This window comes from Neoarius graeffei, chromosome 8 (genome assembly GCF_027579695.1).
Source record: "Neoarius graeffei isolate fNeoGra1 chromosome 8, fNeoGra1.pri, whole genome shotgun sequence".
In the NCBI taxonomy this organism is placed as follows: Eukaryota; Metazoa; Chordata; class Actinopteri; order Siluriformes; family Ariidae; genus Neoarius; species Neoarius graeffei.
In genome coordinates, this window is record NC_083576.1 from 77,154,715 (window position 1) to 77,178,193 (window position 23,479).

General features: G+C 41.7%; 1 protein-coding gene across 2 annotated transcripts in view; it reads left to right on the plus strand.

Annotated features, from left to right (window-relative positions):
- mpped2 (metallophosphoesterase domain containing 2b) overlaps positions 1-23,246 on the plus strand; it is a 102,272-nt gene extending 79,026 nt beyond the window's left edge. For both annotated transcript variants that reach the window (XM_060927047.1, XM_060927048.1), the window contains exons 5-7: positions 11,603-11,718; positions 13,343-13,456; positions 22,737-23,246. In XM_060927047.1, coding sequence (XP_060783030.1) covers positions 11,603-11,718; positions 13,343-13,456; positions 22,737-22,855 — 349 coding nt within the window. In that variant the 3' untranslated portion in view covers positions 22,856-23,246. The remainder of the gene's footprint in view (positions 1-11,602; positions 11,719-13,342; positions 13,457-22,736) is intronic.
- Positions 23,247-23,479: the final 233 nt, after the last annotated feature.

Genomic DNA, 23,479 nt, shown 5'->3' on the forward strand with positions numbered 1-23,479 from the left:
CTCTCATTTCCTCTCTTTCTTTCTCGCTAGTTCTGTTTTTGTGCTCGTTCTCTCGCTCTACCGTTCACCCGAGAGTGACCCTGTGACCAGTCTCTGCTCGTCTTCTCCAATATCACTTTTGACATTGTCCGTCTTTATCGTTCTTTCTCTCTCATTACTCTCGCTCATTTTCTCTCCCTCTCTTTTCCGCTAATGCCCTGTTAAGGTCAGATAAATATTTCACTGAACCTTTTTGTCTCCGAGAGGCTGAGGGGCTGATGTGGACGATGCCTAGAAGCTGGAGAAGTTCTAGATTGCTGCTCTGCTTCATAAATAACCTGAAGAGAGTGTGTGTGTGTGTGTGTGTGTGTATGGGGTTGGGTCAGTGAGAGTTCACTAACCTGAAGTGCTGAGGTAGCCAAAACACACTATTGCTCTGTAAAGGCTCACTGACTGACAGGTTCGACTTCATTCTTCCTTCACTACGACTTTACGTTTGGAGAATTCAGATGGAAACAAAAGCATACAAAGGTCACGGATTAAAAAAAAAGAAATTCAAAAATCTGATATACACGATGGACCACATATTATATTGAAACAGTAGCATTTTATATATTTCATCAATGACTTGTGCTCTGCTTCATCTGTACATTTTGAACCTTCCTATAGTTTATCGTTGCTACCCTGTAGCCACGGCCCTTACACACTCACTCTGCTTGTTCAGATTTATGTTTATTTTGAGTCGAGGATCAGATAAGACAAGGTTATTCTTCTGGCCGTGCCAGGAATTCCTGCTTTCTTTTTGACATGGCATATCGATGCCTGTGTTTGATCCTTCTGTTGCTCTAATGGTAGGAACTAAACATCCCTAAAGCCTAGTAAGAAGTAATTTTGTACGATATAGAGCATGGGTTCAAAGCAGCTGCTCACCTTTATTTACTCTCCCATCCATCACATATGCGCACACACACATGCACATACTTTCACTGTTATCATTAAAGAGGTTTGCTTTGGCCTGTTCTGTGCATTATACCATGCCTATAGCAAACCCTAGAAGTTTATTATACCCCTGCTCCGAAGTATGGAATCAATTTTCTGCCAAAATGTTCATACAATACTTTTGAAATATCAAACAAAAACGACAAATCAAAATACTAAAAAAAAAAAGTAAATTTTTTTAGACTGGCAAACAAATTATTCATGTAATCGTGCAAAATCAGTCTATTACTCTTCAGAAACCTTTTATTTTTGTTCCGTGTCTTTCTCAGTTTTGTTTGACGTAATTTATTTTGGTTGCGATTCCAGCTTTCTCGTTTGCGCTCCCTGACTTTTTGCTTGCAGTTTTGGCACAAACTTGACGTGTGGGCGGGCTGTCCAGGAATGCATTCCCATTGGCTAACTTGTGTTTGACTGACAGCTACGCTCAGCCATTCCCTACTCGGATTCTGGCGGACTGTTTGACGAGTGACCGATCCATTGACGGTAAACAAGGATCGAGTGGACTTCAGTGGCGACTATGATACTGAATTAATTCAACAAAGTGTAAGTACAGGACAAATGTGTTGTATGTGTTGCAGTAGTACACATTATGCAGGCGTGTTTAACGTTAGCAAGACAGCTATTATATTGGGTAGTGGAGCTAAGGCTAACATTTGACTTGCCACGAAACACCTGCATAATGTGTACTACTGCAACACATACAGCACATTTGTCCCGCACTTACACTTTGTTGAATTAATTCAGTATCATAGTCGCCACTGAAGTCCACTCGATCCTTGTTTACCGTCAATGGATCGGTCACTCGTCAAACAGTCCGCCAGAATCCGAGTAGGGAATGGCTGAGCGTAGCTGTCAGTCAAACACAAGTTAGCCAATGGGAATGCATTCCTGGACAGCCCACCCACACGTCAAGTTTGTGCCAAAACTGCAAGCAAAAAGTCAGGGAGCGCAAACGAGAAAGCTGGAATCGCAACCAAAATAAAGTACGTCAAACAAAACTGAGAAAGACGCGGAACAAAAATAAAAGGTTTCTGAAGAGTAATAGACTGATATTTTGCACGATTACACGAAAAATTTGTTTGCCAGTCTAAAAAAAATTGACTTTTTTTGTATTTTGATTTGTCGTTTTTGTTTGATATTTCAAAAGTATTGTATGAACATTTTGGCACAAAATTGATTCCATACCGAAGGAGGGGGGTATAATTAAAAAAAAAAACATTTGGTATAATAATAAAATAGCCACTTGGTACCAAACTTCAGCTTGGGGTTCTATACCATGTATACCGTTTTCAGGTCCGTCCCACATTGAATTTCTGTTTTCCGACTGAATGTATTTACAAAACATATAGCATGGATTTACAAAATTTTCATAACACTTTTCTCAGCAACTACAAATCGCAACTGCTTGATATTTGGTACCGAGCTTCAGCTTGGGGTTCTATACCATGTATACCGTTTTCAGGTCTGTCGCACATCGACTTCCTGTTTACTGGCTGAGTGTATTTACGAAACATATAGCATGGATTTGGACGCTATTTCAAAATGACAGTTTACCAGGATGCTGTTTGAAATCCCCGGGGAGAGACACTGCTCTTTACTTCTCATCTCATCTCATTATCTCTAGCTGCTTTATCCTGTTCTACAGGGTCGCAGGCAAGCTGGAGCCTATCCCAGCTGACTACGGGCGAAAGGCGGGGTACACCCTGGACAAGTCGCCAGGTCATCACAGGGCCGACACATAGACACAGACAACCATTCACACTCGCATTCACACCTACGGTCAATTTAGAGTCACCAGTTAACCTAACCTGCATGTCTTTGGACTGTGGGGGAAACCGGAGCACCCGGAGGAAACCCACGCGGACACGGGGAGAACATGCAAACTCCACACAGAAAGGCCCTCGCCGGCCCCGGGGCTCGAACCCGGACCTTCTTGCTGTGAGGCGACAGCGCTAACCACTACACCACCGTGCCGCCCTCTTTACGTCTTTCAGAGTTAATTATTTGTTGAAGTCAACATTCATAATAAGTGTCCTATTCCTTCGATCGCTTTCATTCTGATATAAGCGAGAGCGGGGGGATATGTAAGTGAGTGGTAGCTCACAGTTGATCTTGTTCTTTCACAAAAATAATACACACTAGATCTGCACACACATTACTCGAATTTTACACCATTTACACATTTAAAGGGGGGAAAAAACTACAGTCGAATGTTTAAGGTCCCGTGTTTCGAAACCTTTTGGCCAAATGACCCTTGGTGTACAAAAACGGGTTGGAATAAATGAATACCATTAACAGCGCCGCATATTTTTGCATATTTTTAAATTATGCATCAATTTTCAAGCTGAAAACGCACTGGCTGAGACTTGAATGCTTTTCTATTGGACATGTAGTGCACTACTTAGGAGCCACAGTACTATTTTTCTGCCCTAGTAGTGAGCATATTGTATTGTGAATAGGAAGCTGTTTGAGATTTGAGAACTGTGTTGAAGAGTTGAACATGCCTTTTTTTTTTTTTTAACATGGATGCTGAGTCATTCTGAGTAAACAATGACTTGTAACACACTCAAATTCGTTTCGAATGAAACGACTGGATGGCATACCTGCCCGTCTTCCAGCCTGCCTCCACACACTCCGCCCATGTTCTCAGTGCGCATGACTGGAGACTTCCAGAAATCGAGACAGACATACTGGAGACGTATTGCGAAAGCTAGTCAGCAGCTGTACATATGAACAATATCCATATTCGTAGTTTGCATTGCATTGGTGCTGTAGTGGTTAGCACAGTCGCCTCACAGCAAGAAGGTTCTAGGTTCGAGCCCAGCGGCCAACAGGGGCCTTTCTGTGCGGAGTTTGCATGTTCTCCCCGTGTCCGCGTGGGTTTCCTCCGAGTGCTCCGGTTTCCCCCACAGTCCAAAGACATGCAGGTTAGGTTAACTGGTGACTCTAAATTGACCGTAGGTGTGAATGTGAGTGTGAATGGTTGTCTGTGTCTATGTGTCAGCCCTGTGATGACCTGGCGACTTGTCCAGGGTGTACCCTGCCTTCTGCCCGTAGTCAGCTGGGATAGGCTCCAGCTTGCCTGCGACCCTGCACAGGATAAGTGGCTACAGATAATGGATGGATGGATGGAGTAGCCGGCGTAGACCGTCTGTGTAGGTGGAGAAAACCACCAGTCAGCAGCGCTTGTGCATGATAATGTTAAGGTGTTTTTCTTACATGTGAATGAGACACGAGGTAGTTGAGATCCGCCAGCAGTCGTCAGGCGGTGCACGGACATGTGTTTTGAACGAATGGCTTCAGATGGAGGGCTGAAGGGAGAGGGTGGGATTTTTCAGTTGGATACTTTCAAAATCTAGCTTACTCTTGCTGGTTTCTTCAGTGTTTCCTACCCCAGCTTTACCACCAGCAAGTGATAAGTTACTTGTAATTTGTCTTTAATGGGTGTGTAGTGATTGATACTGTTGCTTGCTGTTGCTTTTTATTATTATTATTATTATTCCATTGAGAAATTGTTGTAGCTGTAGCTAGTTAAACCGAAATTCAAACAATGCACTAATCGGTGTCAAAATTGGTTGTTGGGTTTACAGGTTATGTGATCCACATTACTAATCCGTCAAAGAAAGTTAAAGCAAGCAACATGTACGACAAACATACACTCACCAACTCATCAAAACCACCAACAATCTCTCCTACTTCTGTCCAAGCTTTCTCTTTTTCTTCACAATGTCTCTATAGAGATTTAATGAGAAGATAAGGTTTTTTTGTAGGTTGTAAGGTTTTCTCCTGTTACCGCACATCAAATTTGAAATGGGAAGCAGCTGTAAGTAGGAACTGAAGGTTGTTAGTGGGGACTTTAGCACAAAAGTCTTTTAGCGCAAATCTAAAGTCTTTTAGCACAAAAGTCTTTTAGCGCAAACCTAAAGTGTCTTAGCGCAAACCTAAAGTCTTTTCGCGCAATTCCAAAGTCTTAGCACAAATCCAAAGTCTTTTAGTGCAAATCTAAAGTCTTTTAGCACAAAAGTCTTTTAGCGCAAACCTAAAGTGTCTTAGCGCAAACCTAAAGTGTCTTAGCGCAAACCTAAAGTCTTTTCGCGCAATTCCAAAGTCTTTTAGCACAAAAGTCTTTTAGCGCAAACCTAAAGTGTCTTGGCGCAAATCTAAAGTCTTTTCGCGCAATTCCAAAGTCTTAGCACAAATCCAAAGTCTTTTAGTGCAAATCAAAAGTCTTTTAGCACAAAAGTCTTTTAGCGCAAATCCAAAGTCTTTTGGTGCAAATCTAAAGTGTCTTCGCGCAAATCCAAAGTCTTTTAGCACAAAAGTCTTTTAGCGCAAATCTAAAGTGTCTTGGCGAAGTCTTTTAGCACAAAAGTCTTTTAGCGCAAATCTAAAGTGTCTTGGCGCAAATCCAAAGTCTTTTGGTGCAAATCTAAAGTGTCTTCGCGCAAATCCAAAGTCTTTTAGCACAAAAGTCTTTTAGCGCAAATCTAAAGTCTTTTAGCACAAAAGTCTTTTAGTGCAAATCTAAAGTCTTTTGGCGCAAATCTAAAGTGTCTTCACGCAAATCCAAAGTCTTTTAGCACAAAAGTCTTTTGGCGCAAATCTAAAGTGTCTTCGCGCAAATCAAGTCTTTTAGCGCAAAAGTCTTTTAGCGCAAATCCAAAGTCTTAGCACAAACCTAAAGTCTTTTAACGGAAACCTAAATTTTTTTAATGCAAACCTAAAGTCTTTTAGCGCAAATCTAAAGTCATTTAGCACAAAAGTCTTTTAGCGCAAATCTAAAATCTTTTAGTGCAAATCTAAAGTAATTTAGCACAAATCTAAAGATAACACTTGTTTTGCCGACTAAGAAGTAACCAACAGCTGTGATATGTAAACAAATGAAATAAACTTCCACTAAGTTGGCTGTAGCGGTGTACTGATTGGTGATCTCGGCAACTTTCATTAAAAAAAATCCATCAAACATCTTTTAAACATGATCAGTAAGTATTCATTATAAAGTGTTCTTGTATCTTGTGCTAAAGAACTTGTAGTTGTGCTAAGAGACTTTAGAACTTGGGCTAAAAGACTTTTGTGCTAAATAACCGTCAACCAAACATCGGACCACACATACCCTATTCGAGGGAGTAGTTTGGATTTGTTGATTTACAATTAACAAGATTAACAATTTGTGTCAAATTTATTTTTAAAAAATCTTGATTCGAATGCGTTTGTTGTGCTGCCACCGAAATTGTGGCTCTTTCTTGCGTTGAAAATTACCGGTTACTTGTGACATTGTGTCATTACTGGTGTGAATGCAGGGTTAGCGGGGGAAAAAAAATTACCGAAAGATTTTTTCAGAACTGTGATCCGAGTTCGAGCCGTGATGATGATTGCTTTTATGATGAGATTTGTTTTATGCACGTATGATCACATCACTCTCAATATTAGTCACGTAAAATATGATTCATGATATGTATTGGTGTTTTTACAGTTTTTTGAACGTGTGTGGTTGTATTAGCGGATTCTACTTGTAGCCTTGTTGCCGTGTAGCCTTCAGTCAGAGTAAAGGGTCTCGAACTGAAGCAGCACAGGCCGATGAAGGACGCGTGTTTAGGCAGCGTATGTTGATGGAGCCGGCGCTCTCACTGCTTATCGGTGCAGTCTGACAGCTCTTCCTGGACGTGAACTCATGCAGACCGCACGACCCGCCACAAACCAAAAGCTGATAAATGAGAAGGGGGGTGGGGGGGAATGTTTTTTCCTCTTTTACTCAGCTTGTATTTATAGAGTTGTTTTGTTTCTCGTGTATAGTTCAGGCGAGTGGGGTTACTCAGAGAAAGAACGCTGAAGAGAAGCGACAGCTTGTTGTTTCTTTCCAGAGACGAACTCTTCTAGCATTTTCGAGCTTCTGGTTTTGTTTCTTTTTCTTTTCGTTTTTGTTTGAGGTTACAGAAGGGACTACGTGGAGCTCATCAATTTACATTTTTGTCCAAACCAGGACAAAGCTGCAAATAAACTATAATACTCCTTTAGTGTATTTTAATTTTTTTAGTCGTCGTCGTCATCATCATGCATTATTTTAAGTGTGTATGTATAGTGTAGTGCAGAAAGTACAGAGAGTATAGTGTGTTGTAATTTAGAACAAATTGTGTTCATCTAGAAGGTGTGTGTGTGGATACGTTAATAAAATCCATACGGTAATTCTTCTCTAAAGGTGAACAGACGCCTGACACGCTGAATCGCTCGAGACTTGCTCTTCTTTTCCATAATTGGCACTCTGCTCCCGGATTCGAACACCAGCCTCATAATGTAATTCAAGAGGAAAAGAAAAAAAGTGTGCGGTTGCTCAAGTCCCTCAGTTCCTCCAGTGCTTGCTCAGCGTAATTTATTAAATACAGACCTCAGTCAGGTCTTGTGGTCTTCAGAAGACTGCCCTCTAAACACCACACACACACACCACCCACACATTCTGTTAAAAACCCGCTGAGATCTGACGCCCTCAGGTCACGGTGCTCCACGTGCGCTAAAACATCAACATGGACATCAACAGTCCGATTGTTTCAGGCAGAATCACAGACCAGCGCGGTCCGGTGTGGAAGGAGTGCGGCACGATCCGGCTCGGCTTTCTCAAAGCAAAGCGTCGGAGTCCAGGAGTGTGTGAATGCTGTGTTCATTTCTCTCGTTTCAGAATGAAACTCTGGAAAGAAAGGAAACAGCTTTTCAGTATTAGTTTTGTAATAATGAAAACAAGCCGAGGAGAAAGTTGAGAGTTCGTTCATTCTTTCTTTCTGTTTCCTTTTTTAATATCATATTTGTTTTCTTTTTTGCTTATTTTTTGCTTTCTTCTTCGCCGTTTCTTTCTTTTCCTTTTTTGCTTTTCTGTGGTTTTACTTTGTCACTTTTGCTTCCTTTTTTCTTTTACTTTTTAATTCATTCATTCATTCTTTCTTTCTTTCTTTCTTTCTTTCTTTCTTTCTTTCTTTCTTTCTTTCTTTCTTTCTTTGTGTTTACTTTGTCCACTTTTCTTTCTTTCTTTCTTTCTTTCTTTCTTTCTTTCTTTCTTTCTTTCTTTCTTTCTTTCTTTCTCTTTTACTTTGTCCATTTTGCTTCCTTCTTTTCTTTTACTTTTTCATTTTCTTTCTTTCTCTTTTTTGCTTTTACTTTGTCCACTTTTGCTTCTTTCTTTCTTTCTTTCTTTCTTTCTTTCTTTCTTTCTTTCTTTCTTTCTTTTTCTTTCCCAATGAATGCTTTCCTTTTTTTTTTTGCTTTTATGGTTTTACTTTGTCCACTTTTGCTTCCTTTTTCTTTCTTTCTTTCTTTCTTTCTTTCTTTCTTTCTTTCTTTCTTTCTTTCTTTCTTTCTTTCTTTCTTTCTTTCTTTCTTTCTTTCTTTCAAACCCCAGAATTGTTTTGAATATCTTGTTTTTTTCCCTCCTGTTTTTTTTAAATAAATGAATGCAGTATACATGGACTTTTTAAAAAAAAAAAGATCAGATGATTTGTGCCTTTCTCTCTCCTTATTTTGCCATGTCTTCAAAAGAAAAAAAGATTGCAAAGCGAATTCTGTTATAAACACGGAGCTCCATCGAGACTAATCAGCACTTTCCTAATGTGTCCATTAACTTCATACTTTGGACTTTTTGGTCTTTTAGCTGTAAATATAAAAGACGGTGGTGGTGATGAATTTGTGTAACGTCGCGCTGCAGAGCAACGGCTTTAATGATCATTCTGATCCTGTGCTCAGTGTTGAATTCATGATTATTTAAAAAAGGCCCTCAAATATGATGACTGCATAATAATTACACCGACTGCAAATTGTGCGCTTTTTTTTTCCCCAAAATTAAATCCAATGATATACAGGTGATGATAGTGATGTATTGTGCATGTTACTGTATTGTTCAGTCTCAGCTAACAATATCACAGTTAAATACAGGACTGTGCAAAAGTCTGAGGCACCATATTTACTTACTTACTAAGCCGTCCACACCATCGCTGGGATGTGTGATGGCTTCCGCTTTGCCATGACTTTCCAGGTCTTTGTAAGGCCTTCCATCATGAAGCAGCTTCGCTCAGATTTGTAACCAGACAGATGAGACAATCCTGTCCTTGCCACCCTGGTCTGTTCGTCCCTGTTGTATGACCCAACACATAAACAACCCCCACCACGAGAAGCTAGACCAGACCAGGACCCATGCCTCACAAGTCAGTCATGCCCCTTGCACTCTTGCCGTTGCCAGCAAGTTGCTACCCGGGAAGGACTGATCTTATTGGACATTTTGTATAAAGTTTTTATTTATCGAATTTGCAAAAAATAAACATAAAATGCTCAGTTTCTCAAAATCCAGTGAATGTGGATAGAATAAAACCGTTATTCCACTCAATCTCATCGTACATGGCTTATAGACAACTCAGCTATCAGCTCATAAATATCTTTATTATAGATAATTATTATACATACAGGCCACTTTTTCCATGGAATAAAAACATGTATTCTATTCCCTTCTAGCGGGTTTATTAATGGCATGCAATATTGTTATCATATCGCTTATCTTCCATGTATCACACCACTCTCCCCAATGGAGAATGAGCGTGCAATATTGTTATAATATTGCACGTTGTCAAGACAACGTGGCGTCACAGGTCAGCACTCATATGAAGATCCAATGACAACTTTTCTGCTGCGCATGTACACAGTCATTTCTTTGTCCACTGAGAAAGACAAGACGGGATTAATCCAGTGCTAGGATTAAGCACTAAATAAATAAACTGAAGACGCGTTGAACACCTGAAATCTACCAAAACTTCATGAGATATTCTTTACGCACATTTACAAGAGAAAAACATACCAACAGACATCAAAAAAACTGGAAAAGTGACACATCGGAGATGTAAAACTTCCGCGCTAGTGAGTGACTCGGACAGTTTGTAAACAAACATGGCTGCGAGGTTTGCTTCGTTAAATACGGAAGATTTTGAGAGAATTTTGGCTGCCAGGTCGCTTCGTTGTGTGTAGCTGTCGATGTTGGTTTTAAAAGGAACTAAGTAAATTATACAGGGAAAATAATAATAATAATTGGCTCGACTGCGCTAGCATTGGCCTTCGCTAACACTACACCAGCTAGAAGGTAACTGAACTGCCGCGCTAACAGCACTGAGTCACGGGTAAGCTAGTGTTGGCCTTCGAGAATGCTGATATGAAGAGTGTGTATGAATAATAATAATAATAATAGTAATAATATTGTCTGGCTTTTTTTCATGAACTCGTGTTCGACTTGTTCAATATCATGCTAGCTGAATGGAATATATCTGATAGACCACTCAAAGCCAGCCAATATAATTTAAATATTTTGAGTTCTGCATTGGGGCAGCACGGTGGTGTAGTGGTTAGCGCTGTCGCCTCACAGCAAGAAGGTCCGGGTTCGAGCCCCGTGGCCGGCGAGGGCCTTTCTGTGTGGAGTTTGCATGTTCTCCCCGTGTCCACGTGGGTTTCCTCCGGGTGCTCCGGTTTCCCCCACAGTCCAAAGACATGCAGGTTAGGTTAACTGGTGACTCTAAATTGACCGTAGGTGTGAATCTGAGTGTGAATGGTTGTCTGTGTCTATGTGTCAGCCCTGTGATGACCTGGCGACTTGTCCAGGGTGTACCCCGCCTTTCGCCCGTAGTCAGCTGGGATAGGCTCCAGCTTGCCTGCGACCCTGTAGAACAGGATAAAGCGGCTACAGATAATGAGATGAGTTCTGCATTATCACGTCAGAGTTTGTTTAGTTTATTACAGTTTACTGCACGTTGTGGTATTTTTCTTTTCACTGTCATGCGTCTTCAGATCACCCAAATTTAGAGAACTTAAACGTTTACTATTCTTCTTCCACGTGACCGAATTACACAAAAGCTCAGCCTTCTTTTAAACAGAGAAGCACTGTGACCGGGAGTGATGATCAGGAATGAGCCATGCACTTATCGGAAAATAATCAACCACGGCGGAATGTGATGAAACGGCGTTAGCGTTACCATCCCGAGTTTCTCCTAAAACAGCGTGACTCGAGCTGTTTAAATTTTCCCTTATAGCACAACAGTCGCCCGACTAATAATAATCAGCTCAGCTTGTGTTTAACTCTCTCAGCTTTCAGAGCCAACCTCGAGACTCGCCGTGAACTAAAAGCCCCGCTTATTCCTGCGCCGTCTTTATATTTATCTTCATCCGTCACTCAACATTACTTCCCAGCACCGGGACCCTGACCTTTCCCCCCACCCCGACCTCATCCAAACAGCCTGTCAGCGTCGTCTGGCCTCGATCAGCCCGGGTCTGGACTGGGTTAGCCATGTTAGCACGGCCTGTCGGTGGCGCCGTTCCCCAGGGCAAATAAAAACTCGCATTAACAAGCTCCAGCTCAACAGCGCTGACAGCGTGATCAATCGGCCGCCGCTGACTGTGACCTCTGCTCCAGGGTCGCTGCTCGGGAGATAACCTCCGCTCCATCAGACAATGGACGTGGCCTTGATATCTGATAGTGCAAGCACATTATTTATAACGTTTTCTTTTGGGTTTTCTGCTACAAGACCTGGTGTTGCACATGTCTGGTAGAGAAATGGGACTGATGTGAGATTTGTAAAGTGTGTGTGTGTGTGTGTGTGTGTTTCCTCAGGACGCCCTGGTTTAATGGATGGGGCTTTAACTTGCCTCGTGGTCAGTCTCTGCTGGACAAGTGGAACCAGATCCCTGAGGACATCGACATCCTCATGACTCACGGTCCTCCTCTGGGTAAAGTCGAGTCCATTAATCTAATCTGTGTGTACTTGGATTTTTTCTACTTTTTTTTTTCCTTGAAGAAACTAGGTCGTAACGTAATTACTAAGATAGCGCACTTGTTTCAGTAAGTACAGACATTTATTACGCTGGTTGTCCCTCAGTCTAAAATTTCACATTTAAACCTCAAAATTTCTTTCTTAAGTCCTAATTTAATTACAAGCATCAGTTTAAAAAAAAAAAAAAAAAAAAGATGACGTTTATCTTAATACCTGCAGACAGTCGATGTATAAACACTAAACGATTCAGTTTCTTTGTTTATGATTAGTGCGGGGTTAAAGATCAAGGTTAATGTTACACATATAGGATTATGGTAAGGGCTAAGGTCATCAGGTCACGGTGATGGTTATTGTCATGCTTGTGTGTGTGTGTGTGTGTGTGTGTGTGTTTTAGTCCTCTGGGACGACTGAATGGCCCCATAATGAAAAGAATACATGATGATTTTGACCTTGGAGGCATTTAACATTTGACTCTTTCACATAAACGCCCCGTCCACACGAGTACGTTTTTGTCGAATCCGCATAAATACTTTATCGTTTCGGCCTTACATCCAGACGGATCTGGCTTTTTCGAGGTGTGAAACTGGTATTTTTTGAAAACGGGTCCCAGAGTGGGAAAATCCTAAAACGCCGGATATCCCGGAGTCGTCTGGATGGCGAAGCGGATTTTTTCAGAAACGATGACATATAAGCCCCGCCTCTCTAACCTTTAACCTCAGCCGCCGCCGCTAGACACGTCATAACAACAACAACAACAACGGCGGACTACAGGCTTGTGCTCGTACTGCAGAAACAACTCGGTCTATTACGGCTGCTACAACAAAACCTTCTGCTTTTGTTACTGCGAGGAGCAACAAAACTTCTCGTGTTATGAGCTTGTTTTGTAAACAGCGCGTGACCTTTATACGCATGCTCCATGGCTTCTCTTCCGGTTTTAGTGTATTGGTGTTGTGGCGTCACAGCGCCACATACAGGCCTGGCATATGTACTACAGTGTTTTGGGTCGTTTCCAGTGAATCGAAACGACGCCGTGTTTACGGAGATGTTTTTCAAAACGACAGCATATTGGGTGAGGCTGCGTACTCGTGTGGACGGGGCCAAAAAGTGAAAGTGCTTTTATTTGTTTGTTTGTTTGTTTTTTTCCCCTTTTTGAAAACCAGACATTTATTTTCGAGTATAAAAACAAGCCGGAACAGACATGATGGACCAACAAGTCCTTAGTGCTGCATTTCTTTTCAATTCAATTTGTGCTAACTATTTAAAAGCGAACAGGAATAAATTAAAAAAATACATATCAGCAAGTAGATAATCCTGTAACGTAATATGCTAACATGTAAGCGATTAGCTTTTCCTTGGCAGCTGTATTTGAACCACTGGTTGTTGGCAGGCCCTGTGTAATGAACCTAAATCTCACTGTTATGAAAGCACACAGTGTCGCTGCTTTAGGAGCACTGAGGATAGACGAGTGCGGCTCGGACACATGCTGTGTGCTGTATGTCGGACAAACCGAGATGAAGGAAGTGGGCCGGGTTACGTTAGCATGCACGCTGTGTTGATTAACTCTGTGCTGTTGGCTTCAGGGTTCAGAGACTGGGTGCCGAAGGAGCTCCAGAGAGTGGGCTGTGTGGAGTTACTCAACACGGTACAGAGACGGGTCCGGCCCAAACTCCACGTCTACGGCGGGATCCATGAAGGTGAGAACCAAATTCACACTTTACACTGTACAGTTTCCTGACAGAACCACAGTTGTGTTTTTGTGTGTTTAACGGTTTGTAGTCAGAGTTAATGTGACGGAATGTTCCGGTTATCACTTCTTTTATCGCAACAGTAAACAATCATTCCTTCACCTGCATCTCTCTCTCTGTCTTTGTTTCTATCTCTGTCTGTCTGTCTCTCTCTCTGTGTCTCTCTGTCTCTCTCTCTGTCTGTCTCGATCTCTCTGTCTCTCTCTCTGTCTGTCTCTCTTTCTGCCTCTGTCTCCCTCTCTGTCTGTCTCTCTCTGCCTGTCTGTCTCTCTGTCTCTCTCTCTCTGTCGGTCTCTCTCTCTCTCTCTGCCTGTCTGTCTCTCTCTCTCTGTGTCTCTCTCTCTGCCTGTCTGTCTCTCTCTCTCTCTCTCTGTGTCTCTCTCTCTCTCTGTGTGTCTCTCTCTCTCTCTGTCTGTCTGTCTGTCTCTCTCTCTGTCTGTCTCTATCTCCCTGTGTCTCTCTGTCTCTCTCTCTCTCTCTGTCTGTCTCTCTGCCTGTCTCTCTCTCTCTCTCTCTCTCTGTCTGCCTGTCTGTCTCTCTCTCTGTCTGTCTCTCTCTGTCTGTCTCTATCTCTGTCTGTCTCTCTGTCTGTCTGTCTCTATCTCTGTGTCTCTCTGTCTGTCTCTATCTCTGTCTCTCTCTGTCTGTCTCTATCTCTGTCTCTATCTCGCGCTCTCTCTCTGTCTCTCTCACTCGCATTTTCTTTCTCTTTCTCGCTGAAAAACCACAATGTCTTTTTAAACGAGAAACTGGAAAGCATGAATTTCTATTTTGAAAATTTCCATGGTGGGAATCTTTACAAAGCACCCTGACTGTTACAAAGCTCTGACACTCGAGACTCTTTCCATGAATGTCTCGTAAGGAAAAAATTTAACCACATTATGAAAAAAAAAATCTGTTTATTATTCACAGCTGTTACTATGCAAACAATAATTATCCCCCACTGGCCGAAAGGCCTGAAGGGGGATTATGTCGTGGCGATTTCCGTCCGTCTGTCCGTCCATCCCGGGAAGGGTGCTCACCTTCTGAAATTAACTCCTCTCACAATTTTTGGGGGAATTTCACCAAACTTGGCGGGATTCTTTGTGATATGTCAGTAGTACGCATATTGTTATTTTGTTCAATTCAGTCGCATTTTACCAGAGTTGTGGCCCTTGATTAACAACATTGTATTTTCACAATTTCATGAAGGTGTGCTCGCCTTCTGACGTCAGCTCCTCTCACAATTTTTGGTCGAATTTCTCGAAGCTTGGCAAAAGGCCTTGTTATATGACGGTAATACGCAGATTGCGATTTAATTTCGTTTGTGAAAATTCAACCAGAGTTTTGACCCTTGATTAAAGAACTTGTACTTTGACAATTTCATCAAGGTGTGCTTGCTTTCTGAAATCAATTTCCCTCACAATTTTTAGCCCCCACTGGCCGAAAGGCCCGAAGGGGGATTATGTCGTGGCGATGTCCATCCGTCCATTCTAGGAAGGGCACTCCCCTTCTGAAATTAACTCCTCTCACAGTTTTTGGAGGAATTTCACCAAACTTGGCAGGATTCTTTGTTATGTCAGTAACACGCATCTTGCAATTTCGTTTAATTCATTTTACCAGAGTTATGGCAGAGTTGCCAGCGGGGGATATTGTGCTCTCAGAGCACTCTTGTGTATATTAAAATGGGTGCGTTGATATACAGTGGATATAAAATTCTCCACACCCCTGTTAAAATGGCAAGTTTTTGTGAAGTAAAAAAAAGACAAACTAAGATTAATTATGTCGGATCTTTTCCCATCTTTAATGTGAAGTAGCAAAGTATACAAACTAGATAGAGACTGTGACTAAAGTCACAGTAATTAGCACTGCTGTTACAAACTGGGACGTCTGGTCACTGTACCTGTCAGGGATGGGTGGAGACGAGTGTATGTGCAGAAGATATTTATTAAGAAAAGTGCAATCAGGCAAACAGTCCAGATTGGCAGGCACAGATCAGAAACAATACAAAAGCAGTCAGTCAGACGAGGCACAAAGAGAACATTGTTGGCACAGACAAACACAGAATCAAAGGACTAGGAACAGGAACTGGGAATTCAGAAACTAGGAAACCAAAGCAACGCATGGCTCAGTAATGCGTCTAAACAACTCAATACTTTGCAACATGAATGAGTCTTTGGCGTCCTTATGTATGCGCGCTAATTGCACCTTAATCCAGTGCTGGTGTGAGTCATTAGCGGTTCACAGCGCACACCATCCAGAGCACGCGTGAGACTCAGCCAACGTGCCCTATAGATCCGGAACGTAAAGAGATAGAGAATGACGCTTAGTGAGGAAAAGTTGTGCCCTGCCGCCTGAACAAAATAAAAAGAAAAAACTGATTGAAAAAATCATGAAAATGGACACAGTTATAAGTGATTGAAAAAAATTCCGTTTTTCATGGATCATTCCGGTTCAGTGATCCAGATCCGCACCAAAAGTCATAGCAAAGTAATTCAGCCCAGAGGTATTCTTCATGTGAAATTTGGTGATTGGTTGAAAACTGAGGGAGAAATAGTGTCCTAAAAAATGTTACTACAACAATAATAATAATAAGAAGGAGAAAGTAGTAAGATCCTGAACGAGAGTAACAATTTGCACCAGCCCTGCTAGCACAAATTAATAAAGTGAAAAAGTTCTTTTGGGCGGCACGGTGGTGTAGTGGTTAGCGCTGTCGCCTCACAGCAAGAAGGTCCGGGTTCGAGCCACGTGGCCGGCGAGGGCCTTTCTGTGCCGAGTTTGCATGTTCTCCCCGTGTCCGCGTGGGTTTCCTCCGGGTGCTCCGGTTTCCGCCACAGTCCAAAGACATGCAGGTTAGGTTAACTGGTGACTCTAAATTGACCGTAGGTGTGAATGTGAGTGTGAATGGTTGTCTGTGTCTATGTGTCAGCCCTGTGATGACCTGGCGACTTGTCCAGGGTGTACCCCGCCTTTTGCCCGTAGTCAGCTGGGATAGGCTCCAGCTTGCCTGCGACCCTGTAGAACAGGATAAAGCGGCTAGAGATAATGAGATGAGATAAACTATTTACAAAAGTGTGCACACCCCTAAACTCCGAACAGACCTCCTTGGACTCAAGGTCACGTGATCTGAAACAGGTAAACACAAATCCAAAACGGTGGCCGCTAACCATGCGGCCAGTGATATAATAAATGTAAAGAGAGAGAGAATGATGCTTAGTGAGGAAAAGTTGTGCCCTACTGCCCTGAACAAAATAAAAAAAACTGATTGAAAAAATCATGAAAATTGACAGAATTATAAGTGATTGAAAAAAATCCTGTTTTTCATGGATCATTCCAGTTCAGTGATCCAGATCAGCACCAAAAGTCATAGCAAAGTAATTCAGCCCGGAGATATTCTTCTTGTGAAATTTGGTGATGATTGGTTGAAAACTGAAGGACAAATAGCATCCTAAAAATGTTACGACGACAAGAAGAAGAAAGTAGTAAGATCCTGAGTGAGAGTAACAATTTGCATCAGCGCTGCTAGCGCAAATGAATAAAGTGAAAAAGTTCTTTTAGGGGGAAAAAATTCAAATAAACTATTTGCAAAAGTGTGCACACCCCTAAACTCCGAACAGACCTCCTCGGACTCAAGGTCACGTGATCTGAAACAGGTAAACACAAATCCAAAATGGCGGCTGCTAATAGTGCAGCCAGTGATGCAATTTGGACCAAAAAATCGATAAAATGACAAGTGTCCACGATCTTCTGCGATCACAAATCATCTTTCAAAGTGCGGTAAATGAAGGTTTTAACACTACAGCACACACAACTACTAAACAATGCGAATTTGTTTGTAAATTTAATACTTTGTTCCCTCCTGAAGTCTTTTATCACTTGGAAAAGAACGAAATGACAAAATACTATCAGTTGAATTGTTATTACAGCCATAAGCTGCACAATAATGTACTAGTTTGAGCTGCATCTCAGACTTTGTAGTTCATCAATACAGATCATTTCAAATCATGTGACCACAGCAGTCCCGTGGAGCCGAGGAGGTCTATTACATTGTTGTAGCACCGATCAGTGTGGCACTTCTTAAAGGGGAACTGAAGTCATTTTTAAACTTGCTTTATTTCTTAATTAATGTGTTATTCAATTACGTTTTCAGTTTTAGTAACCTTATATCGTGACTCGTATTGGCAACTAATTGCAATTAAATATTATACTTATCGGCCTATTCGTTTTTTAGCCATGTTGAATTTAGTTCGTTTGGTCCACGGCAGGCGTCGCTTATCCGCGCGATCTTCATGAGACTTGTGCGAGACTTCGAAACATGAAGTGTCAGCGCCGCCATTTTGAAAACTGTTTTCCAAACGAAGTATTGCACAAAAACGAGTTTAAATGACAATTACTGCCTCATCTCGTCTCATTATCTGTAGCCGCTTTATCCTGTTCTACAGGGTCGCAGGCAAGCTGGAGCCTATCCCAGCTGACTACGGGCGAAAGGCGGGGTACACCCTGGACAAGTCGCCAGGTCATCACAGGGCTGACACATAGACACAGACAACCATTCACATTCACACCTACGGTCAATTTAGAGTCACCAGTTAACCTAACCTGCATGTCTTTGGACTGTGGGGGAAACCGGAGCACCCGGAGGAAACCCACGCGGACACGGGGAGAACATGCAAACTCCACACAGAAAGGCCCTCGCCGGCCACGGGGCTCAAACCCGGACCTTCTTGCTGTGAGGCGACAGCACTAACCATTACACCACTGTGCCACCACAATTACTGCCTACTTTTTTCAAACTTTCCTGATTGCTATCAAAACAAACACAACTTCCGGCTTGATTACATCAGCATTCGAAAGAGGGCGCGCACGTCTTTTGACAGCCCCTGTGTCCGAAATTGCTCCCTATTCACTATATAGGGCACTATACAGTGGGGCAAAAAAGTATTTAGTCAGTCACCAATTGTGCAAGTTCTCCCACATAAAAAGATGAGAGAGGCCTGTAATTTTCATCATAGGTACACTTCAACTATGAGAGACAAAATGAGAAAAAAAATCCAGAAAATCACATTGTCTGATTTTTAAAGAATTTATTTGCAAATTATGGTGGAAAATAAGTATTTGGTCAATAACAAAAGTTCATCTCAGTACTTTGTTATATACCCTTTGTTGGCAATGACAGAGGTCAAACGTTTTCTGTAAGTCTTCACAAGGTTTTCACACACTGTTGCTGGTATTTTGGCCCATTCCTCCATGCAGATCTCCTCTAGAGCAGTGATGTTTTGGGGCTGTCGCTGGGCAACACGGACTTTCAACTCCCTCCAAAGATTTTCTATGGGGTTGAGATCTGGAGACTGGCTAGGCCACTCCAGGACCTTGAAATGCTTCTTACGAAGCCACTCCTTCATTGCCCGGGCGGTGTGTTTGGGATCATTGTCATGCTGAAAGACCCAGCCACGTTTCATCTTCAATGCCCTTGCTGATGGAAGGAGGTTTTCACTCAAAATCTCACAATACATGGCCCCATTCATTCTTTCCTTTACACGGATCAGTCGTCCTGGTCCCTTTGCAGAAAAACAGCCCCAAAGCATGATGTTTCCACCCCCATGCTTCACAGTAGGTATGGTGTTCTTTGGATGCAACTCAGCATTCTTTCTCCTCCAAACACGACAAGTTGAGTTTTTACCAAAAAGTTCTATTTTGGTTTCATCTGACCATATGACATTCTCCCAGTCCTCTTCTGGATCATCCAAATGCTCTCTAGCAAACTTCAGACAGGCCTGGACATGTACTGGCTTAAGCAGGGGGACACGTCTGGCACTGCAGGATTTGAGTCCCTGGCAGCGTAGTGTGTTACTGATGGTAGCCTTTGTTACTTTGGTCCCAGCTCTCTGCAGGTCATTCACTAGGTCCCCCCCGTGTGGTTCTGGGATTTTTGCTCACCGTTCTTGTGATCATTTTGACCCCACGGGATGAGATCTTGCGTGGAGCCCCAGATCGAGGGAGATTATCAGTGGTCTTGTATGTCTTCCATTTTCTAATAATTGCTCCCACAGTTGATTTCTTCACACCAAGCTGCTTACCTATTGCAGATTCAGTCTTCCCAGCCTGGTGCAGGTCTACAATTTTGTTTCTGGTGTCCTTTGACAGCTCTTTGGTCTTGGTCATAGTGGAGTTTGGAGTGTGACTGTTTGAGGTTGTGGACAGGTGTCTTTTATACTGATAACGAGTTCAAACAGGTGCCATTAATACAGGTAACGAGTGGAGGACAGAGGAGCCTCTTAAAGAAGTTGTTACAGGCCTGTGAGAGCCAGAAATCTTGCTTGTTTGTAGGTGACCAAATACTTATTTTACTGAGGAATTTACCAATTAATTCATTAAAAATCCTACAATGTGATTTCCTGGATTCTTTCCCCCCATTCTGTCTCTCATAGTTGAAGTGTACCTATGATGAAAATTACAGGCCTCTCTCATCTTTTTAAGTTAACTAAATACTTTTTGCCCCACTGTATATTCAGGACGCCATTTTGTAGTGCTGTCCGAAAGCTTAGTGAGGATTATTTACACCCTATATAGTGCACTAAAAGTATCCCACAATGCATCACGAAAAGTAGTGTACAACCGATGGTCACTAACCAAAGCAATATATCCCATCATGCATTGCGGTCACACTGAAAGAAATCAAATTAAAAGTCTCAAATTTGATTTAATAAAAGGCAGCGGCAAAGAAGAAAGAAAGTATTCAGCCTTGATTTAAAAGAACTGAAAGCTGCAGGTACTTTGTGTTGATTAATGTGGGAAATGCGCTCAGTATAATATGGATTTATCACAAAAATACATGCATGTATTTATTATTTTGAAAACCCACCAGCCGACTGATCTGGCACGTTTTAATTGTGCGACAGTAATGACGTAAATACCAGCGCGACGGACTATTGTCTGAAAGCGTTTTTTCATTTTACCAATGAGCTCACTATATAGTCCTCTATATAGTAATTCCCTCTCTAGTGAGTAGGGAGTAGTGAACGAGTGAGCGATTTCGGACACAGGGTTGGTCACTTCGATTTCCGCTGTACGTTTTACTTCCGTCCTACGATGTCTCGCACAGGTCTCAATGAATCTCGTTTACGGCCGTTGCTTTGACATATGGGCTGATGTATTACAGCATATTTCAAACACTCATAACTTGCTATAGCAGCGACAAAATAGCGATCAAACATGCATTCCGATATTTAATAAAATGAGAAATAGAATTTTGATAATAAAAAAATTTGCCTTCAGTTCTCCTTTAACTCGGCAATATTTTCCCACTCTTTCTTGCAAAAACTTTCTAGAACATTCAAATTTATCAGGCAATCTCCTGTGCGCACACCACAGATTTTTATACCCGATTCACACTCACTGAAAACCGTTTATCTATCACTATTCTGCTGTCATGGTGTCGTGTGGGAATGGAAGGAAAACGGTAAAGTCAGAACGTTAATCTATCCCCTGGTGACCCAGTAACATTTACGATAATCTTTTGCCACGGCTCCAGTGGGAATTGGGACCATTGGGTTAACGTGTTGTGACCGGTCGTGACATTGCTGGCAGTGATGTAACTCATGATGCAGTGACAGTGTTTCCCACACGTCTGAATTATACTTGCGCTGGTGGAAATGACTGGTCTACTACACACGATTTTGGATCGCATTGGAATTTGCTCCGCTTGCTCGGCTCAGTGAATCTATCTAATATTAACAGTTATTCCACGAAATCAAGTCATAAATGAGCTGATAGCCGATGAGGCGCATAACACCCAAATTTCCTCCTTAACTTCAGCAAGAAATCCTTCGAAAACGTTCACGTCGTATTTTACGTTTTTTTTTTTTGCTGTCCTTTTACTTTCTTCACTCGAAAGTACCTTTTTTCATTTTCTTCGACAATTTCAGCTTCTTCAATGAAGTCTGTGTGTGATAAATCACCTCAATAATAAAATGCACTTTCACTGTGCTCAGCTGTGTTGCTCATTTTTCAAAGTAACAATTCCGAGCAAAATGAAAACAACGGAAGCGAGAGAAACGGGTCCGGGGCTGCATCGGGCTTTTTCCGGACCCGATTCAAAAATCCATATCTGCCCAGTCATGTGACTTTTCTCAATGGTTTTATTAAAGGAGAACTGAAGTCATTTTTAAACTTGCTTTATTTCTTAATTAACGTGTTATTCAATGATGTTTTCGGTTTTAGTAACCTTATATCGTGACTCGTATTGGCAACTAATTGCAATTAAATATTATACTTATCGGCCTATTCGGTTTTTAGCCGTGTTGAATTTAGTTCGTTTGGTCCACGGCAGGCGTCGCTTATCCGCGCGATCTTCACGAGACTTGTACGAGACTTCGAAATGTGAAGAAGTGTCAGCGCCGCCATTTTGAAAACTGTTTTCCAAACGAAATATTGCACAAAAACGAGTTTAAATGACGATTACTGCCTACTTTTTTCAAACTTTCCTGATTGCTATCAAAACTAACAAAACTTCCAGCTTGATTACGTCAGCATTCGAAAGAGGGCGCGCGCGTCTTTTGACAACGCTGGCAGATGTTGGTTGCTTTGATTTCCGCTGTACGTTTTACTTCCGTCCTACGATGTCTCGCACAGGTCTCAACGAATCTCGTTTACGGCCGTTGCTTTGACATACGGACTGATATATTACAGGGCATATTTCAAACACTCATAACTTGCTATCGCAGTGACAAAATCGCGATCAAAAATGCATTCCGATATTTAATAAAATTAGATAAATAAAATTTTGATCATAAAAAATTTGCCTTCAGTTCTCCTTTAAAAGTGCGCAGGGGTTTGTACGGGTCACATGATAATCCTGCCTTAGGACCAAATCAGATTTGAGAAGTCAATCGCGGCATGGTATAAAAAGAAATAAAGTAATTCAGATCTAGCCATCGTAGCCAGGGTAAACGTTAAATGATGGATGAATGAATGAATAATTAAATAAATAAATAAAGTTGCATCATTGTGGCCCTTCATGGTCTCACAAGCTTCATAACAACGTGCCAAAAAACGAACATGAGAAAAAAAACCCACATCATTTGCTTAAAAAAATGAAAAAATAATATAAATATCTAGTATAAAACATGTCACATAATATTTACTCTTTTTTTTTTTTTTTTTTTGGTGATTCAGTCTATGCAGATGTGCACACCACACCACATCTGTGACATGTTTGGACCTTTCTCTTGTTCTGTGTCTCATTCTACAGGTTATGGTCTCATGACAGACGGATATACAACCTTCATCAACTCGTCTACATGTACAGTCAGTTTCCAGCCCACCAATCCACCCATCGTATTCGACCTTCCCACCCCAGGAAGCTCGTGAAATTTCCCCTCCCCTTTTTTTTCTACTCTCCGACTCTTCTTATCTTGAAAGTAATGGTCTTTTGTACTGCTTGTATTTAAAAAAAAAATGAATGCATGGATATGTAATATTTTTTAAAAAAAGATGATACCATTTAAATAATGATTTGCTGGAAGAAAAAAAAAGAAGAAAAATGGTGAACTCACGAATTCATATTTATGCTTCATTTGTATTGGTTGCCTTGTTAAATTTGTTTTCGTCTGTTTCGAAAGTGCATTATAAAGGTACCAGAAGAGGCTCAGCAATACGTCGTTTTACAGCAGGACGAAAAATTTCAGTCCTTTTTTTTTTTTAAACAAGCTGAAATAAGGCTGATTTGAGGATTTTAAAGGAACAGTCCACCGTACTTCCATAATGAAATATGCTCTTATCTGAATTGAGACGAGCTGCTCCGTACCTCTCCGAGCTTTGCGCGACCTCCCAGTCAGTCAGACGCAGTCAGACGCGCTGTCACTCCTGTTAGCAATGTAGCTAGGGTCAGCATGGTCAATGGTATTTTTTGGGGCTGTAGTTAGATGCGACCAAACTCTTCCACGTTTTTCCTGTTTACATAGGTTTATATGACCAGTGATATGAAACAAGTTC